The 23,873-nt window shown below is 40.3% G+C and overlaps 1 protein-coding gene across 1 annotated transcript in view; it reads left to right on the top strand.

The window, feature by feature from the left end:
- Positions 1-3,021: 3,021 nt before the first annotated feature.
- Positions 3,022-23,873, top strand: part of CTTNBP2 (cortactin binding protein 2) — a 147,817-nt gene continuing 126,965 nt past the window's right edge. Inside the window, 2 exon segments of the mRNA XM_012761095.3 lie at positions 3,022-3,187; positions 14,357-14,464. Of these exon segments, the coding sequence (XP_012616549.3) occupies positions 3,107-3,187; positions 14,357-14,464 (189 nt within the window). The 5' untranslated portion in view covers positions 3,022-3,106.

Genomic DNA, 23,873 nt, shown 5'->3' with positions numbered 1-23,873 from the left:
GGCTTTCTAAGCTGGTTGCCACAGTGTAGACAGGGACAAGTATGGTCTGGAATATTTAAATTGTATAACTATAGCCTTGTGGGTATAGTCCGAAATGATTTGCTACTCAGTAATTTTGTCATTTGGCAATGCTAAGACATGATGACATATGGTTTGCTCTTTGAAATTAACATAAATGTCATTTGATTGAAATAAAGAATTCTCTTATCCCATGATGGAAACTGTTTTAGGATATGTACGTGCTCCTTTATCTTTTCACATGGAAGGAAGCATCCTGCTGTATCATTATGTATAGCTCTTTGGGATTTTTGGTTTAGTGGGTTGGAGGATGTGGCTGGTGAGGTCAAGGACATGGTTTAGTCAGAAAACCACTTGGCTCCCCAACCTCTGTCTGCCTTCCTGGTTTCAACAACTCATTTCACTGGTCGGTTCCTTGGTTCACCCTGGAACAGTGCTATAGCTCAACACAAACACACCACTGTTCTAGGGGTCAGAAAATAGTCTTTTCTAACAAATTCTGACAAATTCTTTTGTCAGTGGGTCATCAACATCATTACGTTCAAAAGAGACAAGAATGTAAATAATAGCTTTCTCTGTTAGCAATATATTCAATATCTCTCCTTCCATTTTAATGCTAAAAAGAGTTTTCGTAATCCATTTTTATTACAGGGATTGCTTTTCTCCCTATCTACTACTTTTTTTTTTTTTTAACCCTCTCTTTCAGAAATTTGCACTCTAGCCCTGGATGTCTTTGAGTATCATTATTATTATTTAGCTGTTTAATGAAGCTTCAGTAGCTTTAATTTCTGGAGCTATCAAGTCACTACCTTTTCAGATCAATTTGCTTTGACTGTAATAGAGCTTGCCGTTGTGCATGGAAAGTCTTTTATAAAGAGTTAATTTGCAATCTTAACAGAGGCTAATTCTTAGGGGAGAATTTAAAGGGGCAAGTGTCCTCCTGGGGGTAGCAGCAGCCCCAGGCCACTGGCAAGGGCATTAACCCATAGTGTGCCACCTTTGTACTACAGGCAGGAGGATCAGCCCACCCTCAGCACTGACAATTTTAAGGTGGAATCACATGCTGATTCTGGATTTTGGCAGTTAGAAAATGTGCTGTTCTGTGACTTTTATACCTGTTTATTTTTCATTCACAAAAAAAAAAAAAAGGAAGGGGAGAAAACCATTCAGGGATTGATTTCTTCGTGACGTGATTCTGCTTATTATTTAGAGTAATATGAGCTATTTCTTCCCACTGATGATTTTTTAAAATCAAGCTGCATGTGTAAAATGAGAGGAATTTACTTCCCAGAGATAGTATCATTTCATATTCCTAGTTCCTAACTCCTAAGTGAAGTTTATAATTTTATTCTTTTTTTTCCAGAAGTGAGCCAGTTAACTTCTTGGAGAATAAGTCAACATCAGTTTCAAGAAAATTGATTGCCTTGTAATGTGTGGAAATGCATTTTGAAGAGAACAAGGAATGTTCTTGGTTCCAACTTTAAATTTTCACTATCAGTCCAATGTCTAACTTTTACTGTCAAATGCTTTTCTTTCATCTTATAAGGCATCTAGTTATTCTAATATTTAGCAGTTTCTGAGAATACTTGATAAAAGAAAGTGGAATAATGAACAGGAATGGCTACTAAAGCATAAGAGAGGGAGTAGCTATCAGAGTAAAGTCAAAGAAAATAAATAAATGAGCACTTCAACTCACAGGATAACCTGGAGGTGATTTTAAGCCTCTGATTCTTAACCCCAGAGTTATAGGTGAAAGTTCTTTCTTGACCTCTCTTCTGGAAGAGAACTTTTTACAGTTTATGGATCAATCCCTTTCAGGGTCTTTGCAGAAAAGATTTTCTCTGCCCTGGTTTGTGTCATATTTGGATCCAATTTGGAAAGTGGAGCTACTAAAGTGTCAAAACCTTTCATTAGGAGTCTGCCATTAAAAAAAAAAAAGCTTTGATCTGTTGTAACCTTTGGACTGCACATTCCAGTCATTCATCTTCCAGAATTTCAAGTGCAGGATTTGGTTGTGGTTTGATTTTACTTCGAGACACAGCTTGAACGTCTCAATTTGATTTTGTGCTTTCAACACATTTTTAGGGATCTGGTGATTTGGGGAGGGTTGTACCATATGGTCTTGATAAGGTGATAGATTTTCACATTCTGGGAATTGGCAGGAAAGGGTAGGAACTGAATTAGATGAGGGAAGAGAAAATTAAGGGTTTGGCCTAACTCACTTGTCTCATGAAAAATCTGAGACCTGTAATTCCCATAAAATCAATTTTTACAAAGGTTTTTGTTTGTTTTGTGTATGTCCACCACATATCCTCACACGCAGAGAGGAAATTTTTAAAATTTTCTCAAAAGTAGAGGGCATCCTTTTAAAGGCCATGGCATTGAACGCTGCTTGGTTAGTCCTTCAGAAGAGACATCAGAATTGGGCATCAAAAACCAAAAAGTGTCCTGCTCCACCGTCCTTGAAAAGGATAGTGAGAAAGTTAGGAGCTGACAGCCTCATGCCAGGTACTAAAAGATAACAGGACATGTCGTTTTCATCTGGGAGTTGGTGGATTTTGAAGGACTAGTGCCAACGGTCGATAGACTAAAACAAAGCCAGGATATATACCAGGAGGATAAAAACGTCCTGGCAGCAATGATACTTAAAAAAATAAAATAAATTTAAGAAGAAAGGGGGTAGGGGGTGCCTGTGTGATTTCCCAGCGGTGGGATAGAGGGAGCTGAAGTGAAGGATTTTCCTTGATCTAGCACAGAATTCAGATGGAGGAGGCCTGACATTTAATCCGGTCTGCTCGCGGGCGGGCTGGTGGGGGCTTGGCCAAACGCGAGGCTTCCCGCGTCCGGATCGCCCCACCTGCGCGGGGCCGCCCCGGCCGGGCCGTGAGCCCATTCCCGCACCTCGCACCCCGCGGGGCGGGGCGGGCGGAGGCGCTCCGGCGCGCGGCGGGTTAAGCGCCGAGGGCGGCGGCGAGGGGAGGAGGCGGCGCCGCGTCCCGACCGCAGCGGGTTAAGCGCCGCCCGCGCCGGGAGGCTGAGTCCGGAGCCGCCGCTCCGAGCTCGCATTCGGATCCGCTAGAGCAGGAAGATGGCGACGGACGGCGCGAGCTGCGAGCCCGACGCGTCCCGCGCCCCGGAGGAAGCGGCGGGGGCCACGGCGGAGGCGGCGGTAACCGAGTTCCCGGGCGGGCGCGGGGAGAGCGTAGACGCGGGCCGGGGCGGCGCTGGGGCCCCGGTGGACCTGGCTCCGCGCGCCCGGGGCGTTCCGTAAGCCCGGGCCCCTCGGGCTGCTCCCTTCTTGGGGTGCTCCCTCCTCAGGGTGATCTCTCCTCGGGGCGCCCCCGCGGCCGGAGGTCGGATGGAGTGGGGCGAAGGGCCAGGCAGCTGGAGATCCCGCCCGTCCTTTCCGAGCCCCGCGGGAAGCAGCCCCGGGCCGCCCGGTTCTCGGGGCTCCCTGCGTGCGCCCCGTGCGACCCCTCTGCCCACTCCCTTCTCCGCAGTCTGTTTTGGTTAGGAGCGCGGGCTGAGGTGTGTTTCCTGGCGAATTTGACCCCCCATTGTTCACCTCCCGCTGCGCCAGTGGTTGTGAGCGCGAGTCTCTGGGGAGCCCGGCACCCCTCTGCGGACCGGGTGGGCGGCGAGAGGGAGGCGGGCCGTCGCTGAGCAGGTGTGGGGACGCCCATTGTCGGGAGAGGCCCCGAGTCCAGCGGTGGGCGATGCTGCTGCTGCTGAGCACCAGCGCGCCGGGTCCTGGCTGCCTGCCGCCCCGTCGCTAGGCAGGGGGGCGGGGGGGGGGTCGGGTCTTCCCGGGGCAATGCCCAGGCAAGGTGGAGGTTCTGCACCAGGTTTCGATACATTGTTCTCGGTCGCTGGGGAGTGGAAGCCGAATGCGCTCCCGTCCATAGCTGGTCCTCACTTTCACCCCCTGAATATCCCCGTGCAGAGACTCGCTAGTGGTTCCAGCTGCCACCTTGGAGGAGGGCTGCACCCACATTTCCTGGGTGGAAAACATTCTCAGGGCTTGGGAAGCAGCTTCGCAGGAGCTGCAAGCATCTGCAGAGAAAGGCAGATCTGGGTGCGCCTCCCACTCTTGGCCCGATCCGGCAGCTCTCGCCGAGGATTCCGGTGGGATGGAGCGAGCCGGGCGTGGACGCCCCCTCCTTCCCTCCCACCACCTGAGCGGAGTCGGGGCCCCAGCGGCCGAGGGCAGGGCCGGGCGTAAACTGCCTCCCACCTCTGGAGGTAGGGCTTTCTGGAGAGGGACGGGAGAGGTGTGGAGGAAGGTACTTGGGGCGAAATGAAAGGAGCTGAGCCTAGGAACGAAAGGAAAAAGGGTGGAGCGAGGGGAGGAGGACTGCTGATTTCCACTTGTGCAACTGACAAGTTTTGATTTGAAACTTTCAGGAAAATGGAGTTTTCATTCCTTGTATGGAAAATGAGAACTTTCTTAAGATTTCAAATGAAGCCTTTCCACTGTGAATCAGTTCCTCTCTGTGAGGTACAGTAAGGGAACTAGCTATTAAGAAGACAAGCTTCTCTAGGAAGTTGAAATGATGGGGTGCTTTCATCCCCAAGAGGTGGTAAGGGAAGGGAGAGAGGTGGTGTGTATTTCTTGTTCCCCAGGAAGGTTGAATTTGTTTAATCTGCTTAGAATGGGCTTCTTTCTACTGCCCTCAATACTTTAATCACTTGGCAATTAAAACAACCCAAACAGCTGATTTATGGTCTGTAGCTGATATATAGTTTTATTTGGTTAGATTGTAAACAAACCTTGATCTCCAAGCAGATTTTTCTGTGTTAACAAGGTCAGTGTTCCTTCTCTGCTGTTTAAATTTTTCAGGAGTCTGACTTTCACTGCTGATAGTTGGAGATTTGATAATTTCACCCTTGTTAATAGGAATAGCCATGGAAAATCTGTGAAAGTCAGCCTCTTTTGTTATTTCCATAGAATCCTCTAGGGTTCTGAGATGAACCAAAGATTCTTAAACTAATAAGGATTTTTAAAAATAGCTTTTGACTTTTTAGTGAAATTTTGGTGATGGCTGCTTTTGCAGTAAACTGGGCATTTTATTTTACTTTTCCAAATAGTTTTGACTTAATAAGGTATGATCCTCTCAAAACCACTTGACCTGTAGACTGACTTTTAAAGAATGGCTAGGATAGAGGAATGGTATCTTTCATCATAATTGCTCCTTAAAAATCAAAGGCGCTTTTATGCATTTTGAGTTCTTGTCAACAAAAGACTTAGATTTTTTTAGTTTAATGAACAATTCTTTTCATTTTAGAGATTTATTTAATTTTAAATTGGTTTACATATTGTGCGTTTTTATATATGCATTTGGCAGTAAGGAGCCAATGGAAGCTCCAAAGCAGTAGGCTATTTTTGAAAGTGAGTGTTTTCACTAAGCTTTGACTATTTAGAATGTTGCTTAGAAACAAGTTTAATTTATAGTTTTCAGTTTAATATCATTTTGGTGGAGTGTTTTAAATTTAGTTTGTGATTCTTGTTCTTAGCTTAGTTTAAATCCTGAAAGCATCCCAAGTGTAAAGCTTGGTAAGAGCTACATTATTCAGTAGGGTCGTATTAATAGTCTTTGCTGTGAAACATGCCGGGGGACCTGGGTTATTTTCAGTGCCTTAGCCAAATGTGATGACTTTTATAGGCCGTATTGCTATTTCTACTCTGAAAATAGCTCCTAATGGATAAGGCAATATGGAAAACAGAAATATTCCTGCTTTTTATTGTCACCAAAGAATTTAGGAGTGAAAGGAAAATGGAGATCTTTTTAGAGCTATGTTTGGGAAGCCAACCAACATTCTTGTCATTCTGAGCTTTTCTGGAGCAGCTAATATGCAAGAAGTAGGTATAAATTTTGTCGTCATGGCAACAGTGACAAGGAAAAACTTGGACAACGATTTTGTTAAAAAATGTACAACAGTGATGTTAAACAAATTAACAACTGACATTTTGAAATTTTTGTTTTACAGGTGACAATATTGATGTAAAGGCAAAGAACCAGTTTTAGCTAATTTTGCTAAGCTTTTCAAAAAATAAAGTTATATGGCAGCTATAGACTATTTAAGGTTTCACAGCATAATTAAGGAAGAAATAATGTAGTGCATTACCTAACGCTTACCAAGATGGAGGCATTGTGAGTAACGTCTTTGCTGCTCTAAAGTAACACATCCCAGTGACTGAAATTGACATAAACCAAGTAATCAAATAAGAGTCAGTGGTGTCATGAGAGGTATAAATAATTTGCCGTAGAAGTTTGGGGAGGAAGAGTCATGGAGAGAGTTCCTAGTGGAAGGATCTGGAAATGTTCCACAAAAGGATGGCATGTGTGCTGGGCCTTACTCTTGGACAAGACTGCAAGGAAGCAGTGTGCAAATGTGGCTGGTCCCTAGGATTCCTTGAGAGAGAGCACGTAAGAAGGGCTTTCAAAGATGAACGTAGATGTTTCAGTCTCAGCTGTGTGCTTGAGAAAAATAGCAGTAGAGGCAATTGGCTGGAATATTCCCCAAAGATGAGAATGTAACTGTTTTCAGTGTGATGCTTTTCATTCTTTCCTTTTTTCCTTCTTAAATAATTGGTTGTATGTTTCTGCTTGCACCTGTTTTGAGAGTTTATTATTGTTGTTGCTATCATTGTCATCATTTCTCACAGGAGCAATTTTGTTTAGGGAAGAACATTTGTCGTCTCTGTGATTGAATCCATGCGTAGGCTAGATTGCCAGTTCTGTCCTTGTGTTTCACATAATTTTATGAGGTGAGAAAATGTTCACAGCCTTGGTACTTGGTCAGACATTTACAAATATGTGGACAGCAAGGCTGGAGCTGGGAGAGAGCTGCCTCTTCCTTCAAGGAGAGTTATGTGAGTTGTTGTTTTTCTTTTTATAAAAGAAAACAAAGGTTGCTTAGCACAATGCCGGGTACGTAGTTAGTGTCCCACAAATATTTTTGAATGAAGAAATGAAACTCACCAAGAAGTTGTGTTATAATACTTAAATGTTAATTGGCTAATTGGAAAATATATCCTTTGTATGTTACTAGCTTGTAGTGAAACTATTGGCCTGTGATTTGTAGTAATTAACATTATAGATATTGCAGATCTTATTTTAGAAAGATAACCCTTATTCTGTTTTTTAATTTTCATTTTAATATTGCCCCTCTCCAAAATGTTTTTCTCAATATCATCTTGGATGCTTTCCAGATTTTATTTTTTAAATTTAATTTCCAACACTATTGGTTGTCTCTTTAGATTCTCTTTCTTCTAAATGATGGTTGAGGCTCAGGATGTGGTGGCTGGTGGTATGATGGTGACTGTATCTTTCCCATCCTGAAGTCTTCCAATAGTACAGTCAAGGCCACATCATCCTCTGGGGTGTGGAGGAGGGATGATTGATAGGGGGTTAAGGGAGAAGTGGGGAGAAGTTTGGAAAGAGGAAAAAGGGAATGAAAGGAAAGATTGAGCAGGAAGGAGATTAGGCAAGGTTTTAGAATAGTCTGCAACTGCAGAGAAATGTGAGAGTATAATTCAACTTTGCATGAGCCTAGGAAGGGTGAAATACTGTCTCTTCCCACCACCCCTCGCACCTGTACTTTGCTTGCTAAGTCTGAGTACTGCTTTAGAAGGAAGACTTTATTTGGTTACCCTTGACTGCATTTCTCTCTTTTGGGGCTCCTTTGCAAAGCTTATATGACATGGAAAAGGAGACTTGTCTTATCCCCTGGCAGTTAGGTAAAGAAATGGAGAAGGGTGATTATGACATTGAAAGTAAAGGATTTTTAAAAGTTTATTCTGTTATAAAGAACACACAGAAAATAATGAGATCATATTAATGCCATGTACAGCATGATGCCATCATTCATGTAGAAATCCTGATTTTAGGGAGCAAATATTGCTTTCTTTAAATAAATTGTTACTAAGCAGCTAATAGGTAGAGGATCAATTTAAAAGGTTACAGTAAATGCAGTATAGCCAAGCTAACTTTGCTATGTGGAATGGGTACTCGTTTGCAAATGATTTGGTTTTGACACTTTTATATTTCATTTAAAACATATGATGGTTCCAATGGTCTGTCTGAGTTTTTCCACAGAAGGGTTCACAGCTGTAAGGATATCATTTAGCCTCCCATGGCCCACCCAACCTCTTTATTTGAAAATCAGCATGGTGACATTTGCCACCTACAGATAATCGAGAGGATATTCTTCACTGCGTTGTAAGCTTCTTAAAGGGAAATTATTAGCGCTGGATGTCTGCTGGCATGTGGGGGTGATCCGTGTTGGGCTGATGTAACACTGAAAAGCTGGATTAGGATGGAAATAGACATTTGTTTCATTTGAGATGTGGTCCTTTTTTTCCCCCTGAAAAGGAAAATAGAGACTGAGAGGAGATCCGAAAGGAGGAAAAGGGAGGTAGCTGGGCTTAATTATCAGAGGCTGCCACCCCTGACTGAGCCGCTTCTTTGCTTTTCATTCCAGCTTTCTCTTAGTTAAAATTAGTTACATCCATTACCAGGTTTCCTTCCTGACATTGTTTCCTTGTCAGTATTACCTCCTTTCAGCACTCTGAGTTGCTTGTCTTGCATGAAAAGGTCCCAGGCAGTATGGTTGATTTGAGGTGTATTGCCTGGGAGATTTGACACTGAAGAGACCTCCTGTTCCCAGTACTCCATGTTGTTTTAAAGGAACAGGCCATGTTGTTTCCCCAGTTTAGGTTACTCTAATTTTTGAAACAATGAGCATGACTGAATGTGTAGTTACTTAGTTGCCCCAATGTTACAGTGGGCTGTAACATTGTGTCTTAGTAAGATGGATATACTTGAGATATCATTTGCATGCTTTCTGTTTTATATTGTGAGCAGTAGGCACTTTACACCAAAAGAGGGGGCATACATGTTAGATAAAATCATTGAAGATGTAATATTTTTGCTGTTCTGACACAGCTAGTAGGGGTGAGAAAATAGAGATAACAGAGACACGAAGTTTAATATGAGGAAGTGCATAAGGCAGCACATGATTAATGGCCAAGCAAAGTAATAGGACAGACTTTAAGACCAAAGTGAGAGAGGAGAGGCTTCAGGAAACAGGAGAAACATACAAAGGTGGGATTTGAGCTGTGTGCTGAAGAAAGATGGGATTCAAATGAATGAGAGGGAAAAGGAGGATTAGGAAGAGCAAAATTGGAGACAAACAACCCTGTCATGAAAATTCTTTCCTTCATGTAGAGATAGAAATAGGAGGAATAATCTCAAGGCAAGAAGTAACTTCAGAGATTGGAAAATAGTTTGAGAGCATGTTCTTTTTGTCCTGAAAATTATAATTGGCTAAATTCACATTTCCTTAATATAGTGAATGTTCTTATGTACTTAGCTGGATTTTTTTTTCATGTTAATGATAGTCTTCAAATTTTGATCTTGAAATTTCAAGATGAGTTTCATTGCTTGTCCTTCTTTATAGCCCTTGTTCATCCTCAAAATCATAAATCTTGCTTACATAGAAAGTTTTAAATATGTTATTAATTATTAGCATGCGCTATTAACTAGGAGGAAAATACATTTCTGTAACTTCTAAGCAAAGAGGCAAAATCCGTTTTTCTCAAGCCTTTCCTCAAAGGCTTTTAGGCTCAGGAAATGACCTAAATAAATTTTCTCAGTCTAGTAATCTGTTTACCCTGATGGTATATGAAATCAGGACATTTGGGGGCTGGAGGAGATTTTTAGAGATCACTTACTCCAACATCCTCATTTTACTGATGAGAAACTTGAGATCCAAACACATGAAATGACTTGGGCTCCCTTGCTAATTGTTCACTGGCCACATCTCTCCTCTTTCCACCTGCTAGTCCGACTGCTTTCTCAGATGCCCTGCTTCCCTCCCATGTGAAACTTCTTGATCAAATGTAGGCACAACCCACTGGATTTTAAACTGGAAGAGATGCTCTTGGTGTTGGTGGAAGGAGCCAGAGGATGTGTGTTGGCTTTGTGTTTGGGAATCAAATTTTCACCCAGCAGCCTTGATAGGACTGATGTGTTTGGGCAAAGATCTGAGGGGTGTTTCTGCCCTTGTGGCTCGTAATAAATACCTCCTGGAGGCTTTTTGGCAACCGGTCAATGTGCTGACTCCATTAATTCTTAAACGTTATGGGTAAGACCAAATAGGTCTTCTGGACCTATTTGGCTGTGGCTATTGAATTCCCCATATAAACCCAGTATTTTAGATTTGGTGGTGGGGGATGGGGGAAACTTGGTATTGGCAAGTTAAGATGCTAGTTCTAGCCAGCTTCTGTTTTTTGGGGACTCTCTCTCTCCCGACTCCCTACCACGTATGAGAGAAAATCCTGAATAATGCCCTCCCCACACTTGCCCCACATAATTCAAAGCTGTTCAAAACTACTGTGCCGAACAGTTAACAGTTTGGGATTATTTCTCCTTTTTCACTTATATGTATATCATAAATTATATATAATGTATAATAAACATACAATAGATTAATAATACATAAGTATATGTATATATGATTTATTATGTCCCAAAGAAGACATGCTGTCTATTTGATCACCGGACTCTGGATTAATTTAAGCTGCCATGCCAGATTTTCAAAACTAGGTGTTAAGCACTTTTCCTGGAGTACTTTTCTTGGCAAATGTAACAGGCAGAAGAGTGGCCTCTGGAGTTGAAATCTAACAGTTCTGGTTTTGTTTTAGGTTTTATTTAGTGATGGAAAGGAACTTTCCATCACTAAAAAATGAAAGCTGGATTTTTCTTTTTTAATTAGGAAAAGCAAGTGCAATAATAAAGCTTAGTCTGGGAACACATCTGCTGTGATTTTTCTTTTCCAGAGGAGGGGGCTCATGTTTTCATGGGTGCCCTGATGGGGATCTTAATTTTTTGTGTGAGTGGCTGCATTTGGATCTGTCTTGTCTTCTAATTTTGAAAATTTGATTATCAAGGTAGTCTTTTGCAAACATCATAAGATGTATAACAATTCCTTTTGCTCTTAAACCAAGAAACATTAATAGTATTTTTTTTTCTATGTCTAAGTAATTTTGCTACCATATGTGCATCAGAGTAACATACTTTATATGAAAGAGTATGTTTTTGTGTTGGATTTTTGCTTCTGGGCTTATTTTTCTAAAAATACCAAAGTACTTTGTATTTATTTATAAAATACCTGAAGTCTTAAGATCTGTAGCATGTTTTCAGGTAAAATACTTTTTTTTACCCTCTTTTGCCAGAATAGAGGATGGAAATGTAAGGTATTAGAGAATGAAAATTTGAAAGTGTTACAATATTTTTAGTATGGAAGAAGGCCAGGAATTAGTAGTGTTTTAGTGGAGAATTGGGGGTGGGGACACAAGGGGGAGAGAGACAGGCAGATACACTATATATTTTTAAAAATACATCACTTAATACATTATGATGGGAGACAGATTTTTTTTTAACATTCTTTGTGACATATGGTTTAGCAAGAACCCTTGTACCAGTGTTCTTTATTTTAATGAACTTTCCCTTTTCTGACAGTGATATATAGAAAAACAGAGTGTTGGCTGCAGGTCACATGCTGTGAGGCTGATGACGGAAGCCGGGCTGGGCCAGCTCTCCTGACTCTAATATGCACCAGGATCTTGGCAATGCCTTTCATAATTTATTAGTTTTTAAAATGGAGCACTTTGCTTATAAAGCTTCAGAGAAACAAGGACAATAAAGTATACAATTAATTAAAATCTTTAGAGTAACCAGCAGCATCATTAATAAAATATTACCCTTTAAAGTACATAAGAATTGCAGCTTACTCTCCCATCTCAGTGGGAAAAACCAGGATAAAAGAGTCTGTCTGTCTTTCATCATAGTCAATAAACTGAGTTTATTGGACTAGGGCTCCTGGTAGATTTTCAAAGAAATAGATTCATAGCCAATATCCCACTCCTCTCTACATGAAACATCTGGGTTAATAATAACAATCGCCTGCCTTTGTTTAGCACATTTATATTTCTTGCTTAATCCTCACAAGAACTTTGTTGGGTATATCTGTTAGGATTTCCATTCTACAGATGAGAAAAGAAAGGCTAAGATAAGTTACAGAAAGGTAGCACCAGCAGAAGCTTGTCAGAAGGGCAAGTTCATAGCCCCACCTCAAATTTACTGAAACAGAATTTCCAGGGGTGGAGTCCAGCAGTCTGTTTTGAAACGAAGTCTCCAGGTGATTCTTACGCATGCTGACGTATGAGAACAATTGGTTTATAAGACTTTATGTGAAACTACTACCCTGTGGTGGGAGCTGAATTTGAGACCTGGTGTATTAGACTTTTCTATTCGCAGGGAATATCTCGAAGATGACCTTCAAAGTAGGGGGCTCCCAAGAACTACATATCTTTTAGGCTTGCTGTGGGTTTTTTTTCCCTCTCTCTCTTTCCACCATTAGCCCCTGCCTTTCCAATAACTTCTCTGTCTAGTGTATGTACAAAAAGATACAGTTTTAAGAGAAAGATCCTTTTAAAATCTTCAGAGAACCCTCTGGCTCTGGTCTCTTTTCTATTTGTACCGTTGTATCTCTTTGCAAAAGATTACTTTGAAACTGAAATGTGACCGGTTCTGGTCATACCTATTTGAAAGCGTCTGACATCATTTATGGTCTCTGCTGTGTTTACTTCTGTGTCTTCACAGGGACAGCCTGGTGTGGGGTACACAGATGTTAAACTAGTTCTCACTGGCTGATTGACAGAATGGCACCATTTTCATCCCATCTCAAGGAGCTTATTCTAGAATGTTGGTGCTGTGCTGGTAAAGTGTGCAGATAAGTCCTGGCCCATGGTTGTATATCCTGGTTTTGCCATTTACTAGTTGCATGATCTGGATACATTCTCTGACTTCTCTGAGTCATAGTTTTCTTAACTGGAAGATAGAGATGGCACTATGGCATGGATTACATTTGTTTCTTTGAGAATACTTTGGAAACCACTGGGTGCTATACAAATGTAAAGTAACATTCTGGCACATTTTGAAGAATGGCTTCTGAGGTTGGGTGTACTGAGCCATTTGGGGATGAATGTGTGTTCCCCGTCCCTATGATGGTCACAGGGTTTGTCACATGAGTCTCTCTAGAAGGCATGCGTTATGGAAGAAGCTCAGCCTTTGGACTTACTCAGACCCAGCTTTGGGCATCCTGATGATCCTTTCTCAGCTTTTATTTCCAAAATGAATGTCGAAGGACCCACTTGTCAAAGTTGTGAGCAAAGAGGTTGGCATTGAGGACAAAAGAATTGAGAGTCAGTGGTGTGATCACTGTGATTTAAGCTGTGAGACTGGATGCAGGGAAGGAATGCAGAGGAGAGGCCAGCAGGGCTGGAAGAGCACTCACTGGGTGAGGAATTAAGACCCTCAGCGCCCTGGCACCAACGTCATGCTACAGCTTGGAATCTGGAAGGCTCACTTATTCCAGCCTCGGTTCCCCATCAAGTCTGCATTATAGAATGAGAAGAAGCTCCAGGGGCATTGCATAGGAGAGCATTTTGAATACCATATAGTAGGGGTTTCAAACTCACCTGACCACAGCCCAGATGATTACATAGGGGGGCGAGTCCAAAGTGCATGTTCCCCTACCGGGTGTGTGTTGGTAGGGTGGGTTGGCAACACGCACATGTGGGTCAGCTGCTACTTGGCTCTGTGAATTATTGTCCTTTGGTAATGTGAATCTAAGGTTACTTGGTCATCTGACTTTTGAAGGGAAGCCTGGAATCTGGATTTATTTTTGGTGACATCTTCAGACTTGTTAAATGTTAGCTGAATCAGGGTTGGAGAGAAGGGAGAAACAAACCCCTTTGTGGCCCAAGTAACACACATCTGTGGGCCAGATTTGGCATTAGGCTGCTGGCTGGTGGCCTCTGCAGCGGAGTGTTCTATAAACATGACCTGTTATTATTGGATGTTCTGGAATTTATAACAACCTCCCAGGAGCCTTTATGTTGGGGCCCTTCTAGGAATGCGTCCATGCTTTCTTTGCTCCCCTTCCCCATAAGATACACCAGACCTGTTTTGATTCAGACTCCAGGGACTTTACCTTTGTGCTGCATTATTTAGAGAGACTCTGAATCTGTTCAGGCAGGCTGGTGAACAATTGCTCCTCAGAGGGGAGACTTGAGGGATTGGTATTACGGGTTTTACCTCTCCTCCTAGAAGGTCAAGGCATAGAATGTCTGCTGCCAAATAGTACTCCAGTGCCTCTTGGATTTGCTGAGCCTCTGGGATAAAAATTATCCATTGCATACCCTTAGGATGTGTGGATCTCTCTCAGGAATGGTTTTTTTTCATTGCCTTATTTTTTATTTGTGTTACAGAGAAAAGAGTTTGATGTGGACACCCTCAGTAAGTCAGAGCTGCGGATGCTCCTCAGCGTGATGGAAGGGGAGCTGGAAGCCAGAGACCTCGTCATCGAGGCCTTGCGGGTAAGCTTATTGGAAGCCTGGTCTCATCACTTGTGTCATTTTGTTTTTGTGAAGGGCCAATGGCAAAGCTGCTTTTTCTTAATTTTTGAATCAAGCATAATATATCTTAAATGTTGTGTCAGGTCAAAATGTGCCCCTCACCCAGAAAACCAACCCATAACCTTTATAAGCACAAATAAACACCAAAGTCACATGGTCATTGAAATGACGGGGACTGAGAGTCAGATGTTGAATGTGGGAAACTTGAGAAGTCAGCTGTACGGGCTCAGAAATCCTTTCATCTTTCACATGTTTATTTGGTTAAAGACATATGTTTCCAGGAAATTGGTAATTTGGTATTCTATGTGTATGTGAGGGCAGTAAGGAAAAAGTAAGAAAATCATTTATAAAAAATATTGCTGATAATAGATCTTTTTTTTCCTTCCTATATAAATTACAAATAATTTTTTATTTTTAGAAACTCATAAGAATTAAAAAGTAAATGTTTATATGTATACTTTCAAATATTTTCACTTTTTATCCTATCTTGCAGTGATTTTTGAAATATTTCTGTAATTGCTTGCAATGAATATATTACTAAATGCCTCAGTAAAGTTTTCTTTTTGAAAAAAAACAATGTTGATTAAGCTTTCTTGATGCAGCATTTTCTAATCGGGTATTCAGAATCTTGCACCTGTTTTGGTATATTAATCAAACAAAAATTTGTGTTTGGTTTTTTTTCCTCTTTAATATTTTGTTTTTTTGTGATCAGGTATTTCCTAGTTCTTGGTCATTTGGCCAAGAATGGTATATTTATTATATGCAAAGTATGGGTTTATCTTACTTCACCAGGTAGTATTTCCTCAAACTTTGTCTTAGGGAGTTTATTTTGCTGCACATGTGATAATCTGTGGAATGTCAGCATATTGTAGCCTGGGCCAGCAGCTTATTTGGAGGAGGACAGAAGTCGAATGGTAGGTCGTCAGAGGTAATGCTGACAGTGGGCGTGGTGAGAACCCAGTTGTGTGGGGAAGTGGAGACAGTTCCTGAAATCATGTCTTCACTATACTTCCACAGACTGGAAGTTGGCACAGTAGGCATAACTATTTCCTCCATTTGATGACAGGGAGCGATTGCCTCAGAAGAATGGGTGCATAGTTACACCATCTGCAAGCCAGTGTTGAGTTGAAAGTGTTGCTTTGTGAATGACAAGTCTTGCAAAGCAGAAACTTGTACAGTTTGGTTGTGAGAATTGTTCATCTTATTCCACATTTGGAACATTTGCATTGCTTGCCAATGTAGATTTTCTTGAATGCATTTTTTTGAGAAATACTGAGATAGTATGTAAGTAAAACGTGTGCCCCTCAGCTCAAGGAGAGAACAAGGGCAGAGTCAGTTGCTCAGGCCAATAGTGTAGGCTCTTGAGACAAAATAGAAGTGAAGGGCTCCAACACTACGTTATATATTTTTTTGTCCCTCTCTGTTAACCTGAGAAAGGCATTAGTGCTGTGAAATTCCCCACTGCTCACATAAATGTTTGAGCATTTAGTGGAGTCTGTGTTTTTATGTGTCACCTTAGCAACCACGTGTATTTCTTTTTTAAGTTAATTGCAATACTCTCACATGGAAGAGTAGAGGTAAAGCCTTGCTAATGATAATCAGCACTTGCCAAAGTAAATGTTTTTCATAGAATTAAGGAGTGTTAGAATTACAAGAAGCCTTAGATGATACACGTAGGTCAGTGGTTTGCATCTCTATCAGACCAGTGTCTCATTTTGATAAAATATTTTCTATTACCCTTTCACTGTTCTACAGTGAAATTTATGGACAATTGCATGTATAAGTGGGTTATATTAAAAATAAAAAATCAATATATTGCTCTGATATAAAGAAAACAGGAAAGTATTTATAATATGATGTAATTAATATATAAATGCTCAGACATGACTATACTGAAAGACATGCTAAACTAGGTGGCTATTTGCAGCTATTCATGACATCAACACGGATGCAATAGTTGCAAAAGAATCCTGATCCCAGTATGCCATGTTGTTAACTCTGATTTGCTGTGGGTGAGGTGATTTCTCTGAAAATGGTGAATGACTCTTGGTAAAGTTTCAAACAAAAGTACACATTTACATGGGAATTGAATCTCTGGAAAATTCAATTTGCTAAAACAATTACAACAACTTTTTAGTAGGTGTAAAAAAAAAAAAAAAAGTTACGCTCTAGGCTTAGATGGCCCTACTGAAGGTTCTAAGAAAAATGAACTGAGGGACATTTGAAAGTGGTGGGGAACATGACCTAGTTCCCGAACATATGGCAGATCCTTTACCATGACCCCTAAGTGCCAATCACTGTGAAAACTAAAAATGTTCTTGTCTGTTTCCAAAACATCTCCTAGGGTATTGCTCCTGTGGAGAACCACTGGCCAAGACCAGTCTCCTTCATGTATAGCTTAAAATCAAACAAACGAACAAAAAGAAAGCCCCAGAGATTGTGACTTAGCTAAGGTCAAAGATGTGGCATGCTGAGAGCTGCCAGTTGCATTTTAGCATGGCCTCCTGTGTGGAAATCAGGGTTATATGGAGATTTTTAAAGCTTTTTGTTATTTTCTAAAATTGAGAATTGTGATTTGTCTAGATAGATGATTGTCATTTTGATACACCTGTGGTAACTGTCATAGACTCACTGAGGTGATTTACTGATTGACTATTCCCTGGGGCGTTCACTGGAACTAGTGAAATATTTACTTGGGTCCAAATGTGTCACTTAGTTATCCTTTCTTTTAGTAGTAGAATATCATTTAATGACTGACTAGTGCCCCAGAAAGAAATTGAGAGGCTATGAAACTTTTATTTTTATTTCACATTATGAAACCAATTTATGCTTAAATTAAGAATCAAAATCTCCTCAATCAGTAATCTGTATATTGCTATTCAACTGGAAATGAAGTGCATTTTGTTTTATAAAGAAAGTCCAAAGTAATGTTTCTCTGAAAATAGTAAACATTTTTAACTTAATACATAAATTATGAAGATACCTAAGTTGTACTCTGAACTTTATTCAATTTAGAAATGGTTCCATCATAAGGCATTCAAATTCTTTAGAATTTTAAAATATTTAAAAATATATTTCAGACCAAGCTATTTTTATGTTTTAAATCATACTATACTGATGCTTTTTATTTTCAGATTATCATACAAAATTGCATAGATCATTGAGTTAATGGCAATAGACTTCTCAGAACAATCCATAAATATTATTGGGGTGGGGGAGAGTATTGAGAGATTACAATATATATTTTTCCTATTTTCATATGTTTAAGGTAAAAATACTTCCCAGTATAAAAAGTCTGCAGTTTTATAACAGATACAGTATTCAAGACATTAATTTTGAAAGGGAAAAATTATATATATATATATATTTATATTTATAATTTTGGAGACAGCGTCTCCTTTTGTCACCCTGAGTAGAGAGCAATGGCATTATCACAGATCATGGCAACCTCAAACTCCTGGGCTCAAGGGATCCTCTTGCCTCAGCCTCCTGGGTGGCTGGGACGACAGGCACACACCACCATGTCCAGCTAATTGTTCTATTTTTAGTAGAGTTCGGGTCTCACTCTTTTTTTTTTTTTTTTTTGAGACAGAGTCTCACTTTGTTGCCTAGGCTAGAGTGAGTGCCGTGGCGTCAGCCTAGCTCACAGCAACCTCAGACTCCTGGGCTCAAGCGATCCTTCTGTCTCAGCCTCCCAAGTAGCTGGGACTACAGGCATGCGCCACCATGCCCGGCTAATTTTTTGTATATATATTAGTTGGCCAATTAGTTTCTTTCTATTTATAGTAGAGACGGGGTCTCGCTCTTGCTCAGGCTGGTTTTGAACTCCCGACCTCGAGCAATCCGCCCGCCTCGGCCTCCCAGAGAGCTAGGATTACAGGCGTGAGCCACCGCGCCCGGCCCCGGGTCTCACTCTTGCTCAGGCTGGTCTCGAACTCCTGAGCACAAGGGATCCTCCTGCCTTGGCCTCCTAGAATGCTAGGGTTACAGATGTAAGCCATTGCATCCCCAGCCAAGGAAAAATTATATTTTAAAAAGTACAGAAAATCTGAACTGCTTAAAGCCATTTAACTGAAATATTTTTAATTTAATCTCATGGGAAATATTTTGCTTCTCAGTGATGCTGCCTCATTCACACAAATTAGGAGTGAATCTTTGAATAAATACAAATGAAGTCCAGAGGAAAATACTTTGGAGTTTAATAAAGAATGTGCCTAAGGAGAAGCAGCTCCATGTTCTGAAAACCAAGATGGACTCAGAACCTTTGAATTGAATCAAAAATTCAAAATAATGAGTATACAGTTTATCCAGAAATCAGTGATTCAAGCTAATTGCTTAGTTTGTATAGTCTTCTGGCCTTGATTTTTTTTCCCCTCTTGCTACTAGTATTCTTATTGGTATCTCAGTCAAAAGGAGATAAAGGCAAGAATGTGAAAATGCTATAATTATAAAATTTTTTTTTTTTTTTTTTTTTTAATATAATTATAAAATTTTAAAGGTCAAAATTAGATGTGTAAGCCTGCATTTACAGGGCCCAGCCCATTAGCATGAGTTTACATAAATATTATATCATTTAAACCATGAATTCCTTTGGCAATTATCTTCAGATTTCTTCTGTGCCTTCTTTTTCCTTTCAGATTGGATAAGTGAGAATTGATGTATTAAAGACAGGCAATTCTTCCTCCTAACTTTCTTTCTTTCTTTTTTTTTTTTTTGAGACAGAGTCTCGCTTTGTTGCCCAGGCTAGAGTGAGTGCCGTGGCATCAGCCTAGCTCACAGCAACCTCAGACTCCTGGGATCAAGCAATCCTCCTGCCTCAGCCTCCCGAGTAGCTGGGACTACAGGCATGCGCTACCATGCCTGGTTAATTTTTTCTATATATATTAGTTAGCCAATTAATTTCTTTCTATTTATGGTAGAGACGGGGTCTCACTCTTGTTCAGGCTGGTTTCGAACTCCTGACCTCGAGCAATCCACCCGCCTCAGCCTCCCAGAGTGCTAGGATTACAGGTGTGAGCCACCACGCCCAGCCCTCCTTTCATATAGAGAGTGACTATACAGTCTGGACTTGCAATTATTATTTGCATTGAAATTTTAAAAAATTAGCCAGTTTAACATTTCTTTGGATAGAATGCATTTCTAGCATTGGCAATATAGGGAACTATCAATTATAGAATTACCTTGTATAAGCGGCTGTAGCAAAGAGACCCAAAGTATAATAGATCAAATAAGTTTATTTCTCTTCCTCCTTCTGGGAGGTGAGTAATCCCAGCTAGAGAGGCAGCTTTATGCCAAGTTGGTCATTCAACAACTCAGGTTGTTTTTGTCTTAGTAAACTCTTTTCGGGGAGTTAGTCTCATCTGCACAGTTGAAGCTGGACCAGTGCCAGCTCCACATGCCAGATTATGGTAAGGAGGAAAGAGAAGAAATGAGGGGCAAGCGGCTTCCTCCAAGTATGTGCTTTCTTGTGCACAGGGCACACCGGTGCATTGGTGAGAACTTCTGTGGATGCACCCAGTTGCATGAGGAGCAGGAGACTGGAAAATGAGGACCTTGGTGGAACATTAACAACCTGTTAAACCCCAAGAGGGGCCTTATCTTGATTTAGTGGGTTATCTTATAAAATATTCTGGGGTATGATATAGGAAGCTAGATCTTTCCCTCCCTCCTTCCCCCAGTAAGCATTTGTTGAGGACCTGCTATGTACCAGGCATAAAAATAAAGTTGGAAGTGCATGTAAGTGGAGATATATTATACCAAATAATGTGTCTGTTTAGAAAATACTATATCTTAATTTTATATATTTAAAATTGTTTGGAATAGTGTCTTTTGGCCCTAAATTTTACTTTTCTCAGACTGTAACTCGGACTCAGATGTTCAGACTTAGCCTAGAGTGATCTTCCTTTTCAAAAACCTGACCTGTTCATGAGTTCAAAATTTAAAATCTTTTTAAGGCCCTTTAATGATTTTGCTTTAAAGAAGGTTGTCTCAACCTCAGCACTGTTGACATTCAGGACCAGATATCTTTTGTTGTCGTTGGGGGGCCGTCCTGTATGTTGTGGAATGGTTAGAAGCGTCCTTGGCCTCTGCCTGCTGGGAGCCAGTGGGCATCTCCCCAGTTGTGACAGCAAGGTCTCCCCACAGGGTCAAGCTTGCCCCCCTTTATCAACACTGCTTTAAGGTAATACTGGTCAGTGCGATGCCACTCTTAAAATTGTTTTTTGCTAAAATAAATGTAAAAACTCTAAATTACTGATTTAATACATTGCATTATGATACAGTGATTTTCTTGTGAAATATTGTCCTTTCAAAGGTAAAAATCTGGAAATGCCCATTTTTAACAAATTTCATGACTCCTTCAAAATGTATCACATATTTTCCTATTTAAAATTAAGTTATAGTTGCATATCCAGAAATTTAAATGCCTTATATTTCAAATTAAAAAACGTTTATGCTTGTATAGCTCAGTGAATCACGACAGAACAAAAGCCGTCTTTTTAAATAGAATAAATGCTTCCACTCGAGTTTTCAAAACAGCTACTGGTATGCTACAGAGTATTATGAATGTTTTCCTCATATGACATGTCTGCTAAATACTGATAAAGGAATAACAATCTGGCTTTTTATTGGTTTCAGCTAAGTAAAACATGCGATCTTTTGTATTTCAAAATTCTCCTATGAATACAGGCAATTGCTTGACCAAAACATACCCTTTTTTTGTGCTGTTCATTTTAATTAATGAATGAATTAATTTGCTGAGAAGAGCTGAATTCATGAAAACATAAATTAATTTAGGTTTCCTCTCCTGTCTGCTGAGATAATGCTTTTGTTCCACGTCTAGAGAAAGGAAAAAGAATGTTGACCGGACTTTGTGTTGTTTCTGCAAGCAAATCAGTTTTCATAAAGTACAAATAGCTGCTGATTTTTAAATAGCATTGTATTTTGCCCAGTAGGACAAACACAGAAACTATCCGTGTGGATTCCTCACTTCTGAGAAATTTTATTTTTTCTGATAAGTGTTTATCATTAGCAGAAAAAAAGAATAATGTGCAAATTAATGCTTTTTTATATATTGGGAAATGAAGATGATGAGTCTATGAAAGCAAAGTGTTTATCATTACCATTTTTGGCTGATATAATCAACTGAAGTCACTGAACATTTTCTTGCTGACTATTATTAGTAAATTATCAAGATATCTGTGAGGAGAATGAATTAAAGAGGAGACTTTCCCAGCTCAGTTCCATATACTGTTTGATCCACACTGGGTGCAGGATAAAGCCAGGGTTACAAATAGGATGAAACCAGGAATGTATTTTAGTACAACTTGAAGATTATCACAACTGTGGGGACCGTTGGTCCAATTAACAGTTCCTTTTTGGAATTAATTCTATGTGATCTGAAAGTACAGGGTATTCCTTTGAGGCATTCTGATGACATTTTAGCCACCTTATCTTGACACTCAGTGGCTAAATTAAAAGTCACAGGTTTTTGTAGAAACTCCTTTTGCCACGTTTCTGATTAAGTCTGTATTTTGATGGTAAGAAGAAACAAGGGTCCAGGGCAATACTCTCAACATTTTACTTCGCTTTGGTTATGGTTATTTTAGAAAGAAAACTTAAGAGATCTGTTTCTACCATTCCCATTTTCTGAGTCAAAATGTAAATAGTTTTTGAACAAATGAAATAAGGAAGGAACAGCTATACATGTCTTGTGATAGTTGAACAGGGTAGGGAGAGAAGGTGAGGGATCCGTGCTTTCATTCATCCAGCAGGTATTTGTTGTCTCTGTGGTGCTCCGCACGTCCTGGGCACCAAGGGTGCAGGGGTGAACAAGGGGCATGACTTCTTCCTCTCATGGATCTTAGACTTTAGGGGAAGAGATGGACATTAAATTGTTACCTGAAAAACTTCAGTCAAATTAAATTTAACAGAGTTTATTTGAGCAAAGAACAATTCATGAACCAGGCATCACTTAGAACCCGAAGAGCTCCTGGGAGCTCCACCTGGCCACATGGGCAGCACTGTTTCCAGAGGCGTGAGTGACCCCTGGGTGGGGACCTCGTGGTCAGTTGTGAGAGTGCCTTGGAGGGAGAGACGTGACTTGTCAGGTGTTGTTCAGCCACCATTCTCTAAAATGAAACAACTCCTCCCTCCCAAGTAGGGCTTAGAAATTTTGGAAACTTTTAAAGGGTATTGGGCATAGTATAACCTGTATTGTTCATTTGTTTTAAAGTGACTTTTTAAGTGTATAAAAATGGTGTGATGAAAATTAGACCTTCAGATGATTTTATACACTTCATCCTCCGGCTTTGCCAGTCTGTTTCCCTTGTGTCCATATCTAGGCAGCATATTCTTTATTATATTAAAAACTTTTGCTTTTGGGTGGCATTGTTTTCAACTTTGCATGAATAATTCTGTCTAAGACCACTTCTGTTCACAGTCATCTAAAAGTAATAAAAAAAAAAAAGGAAGAAGGTGGTTCTATCCTTTTAAACTAAACAACTTATTTTCCACACCTTTCTTCTTCTACCCCAGGATGGTGGCTTAGACAGTAAGCAAACCAAAATTGAGAAAAGGGTAATTCCATTCAGCTCATGCTTCCCAGGAATCATGAGGTTTACTGCTGTTCCCAGAAGGCTGAAGTAGGAGGAGGAGATGGAGTTGGAAGGGCACTTAACATTGTTGGGGTTTTGTTATGTGCCAGGCACTTTATGTGCCTGTCATCCCTATGAAATCCACTGAAGTCAGTCATGGTACTCCCACTTTATAAATGGAGAAACTGAGGCTCAGAAACTATATGTCATTCTCTGACTCCTAACCTTGGCTTTCATCATGCATCTGCCTCAAAGACATTAAGGAAACTAAGCATTTTCCTAAGGCTGGAGGTTATCATTTACAGATTCTTTATTTTACTTTAATTGCTGTGAATTCCCAGAACATTTTCCACATACCTGTAATCAATTGTAAATATCGAAATTTAGAAATTGAAGCTACAAAGAAGTTACTAGTCTTCTATGTTTAATCATTCATTTGCGACTTTCTTCCAGTTGACGGCAGGTAATTATAAACAAATCCTTCAAGACTTCTAAGATCGTACTAAATGGCAAGTATGACAATGTAGAATAGCATCATTGATTTTTAATGTTTTCTTCTTATCATACCAGAGGTTTGTACTTTTCTATGATTAGGGTACGATTCTGTCATCTTCTGGACTAGGGAGAACATGCTGGTGCATGTGAGAATGCTGCCTGACTCAAGTTTAAGGAAATGATGGAGCTGTATTAAATGGACAAGGACATAATTGCAAAGGAACTGCTGCTTCCATTCTGATCTTCTCATATTTTAGTCATTATTATTGCTGTTTTATTTA

This window comes from Microcebus murinus, chromosome 9 (genome assembly GCF_040939455.1).
Source record: "Microcebus murinus isolate Inina chromosome 9, M.murinus_Inina_mat1.0, whole genome shotgun sequence".
Taxonomy (NCBI): Eukaryota; Metazoa; Chordata; class Mammalia; order Primates; family Cheirogaleidae; genus Microcebus; species Microcebus murinus.
Note: the sequence above shows the minus strand (reverse complement) of the source record. Positions and strands in the feature narration are given on the sequence as shown.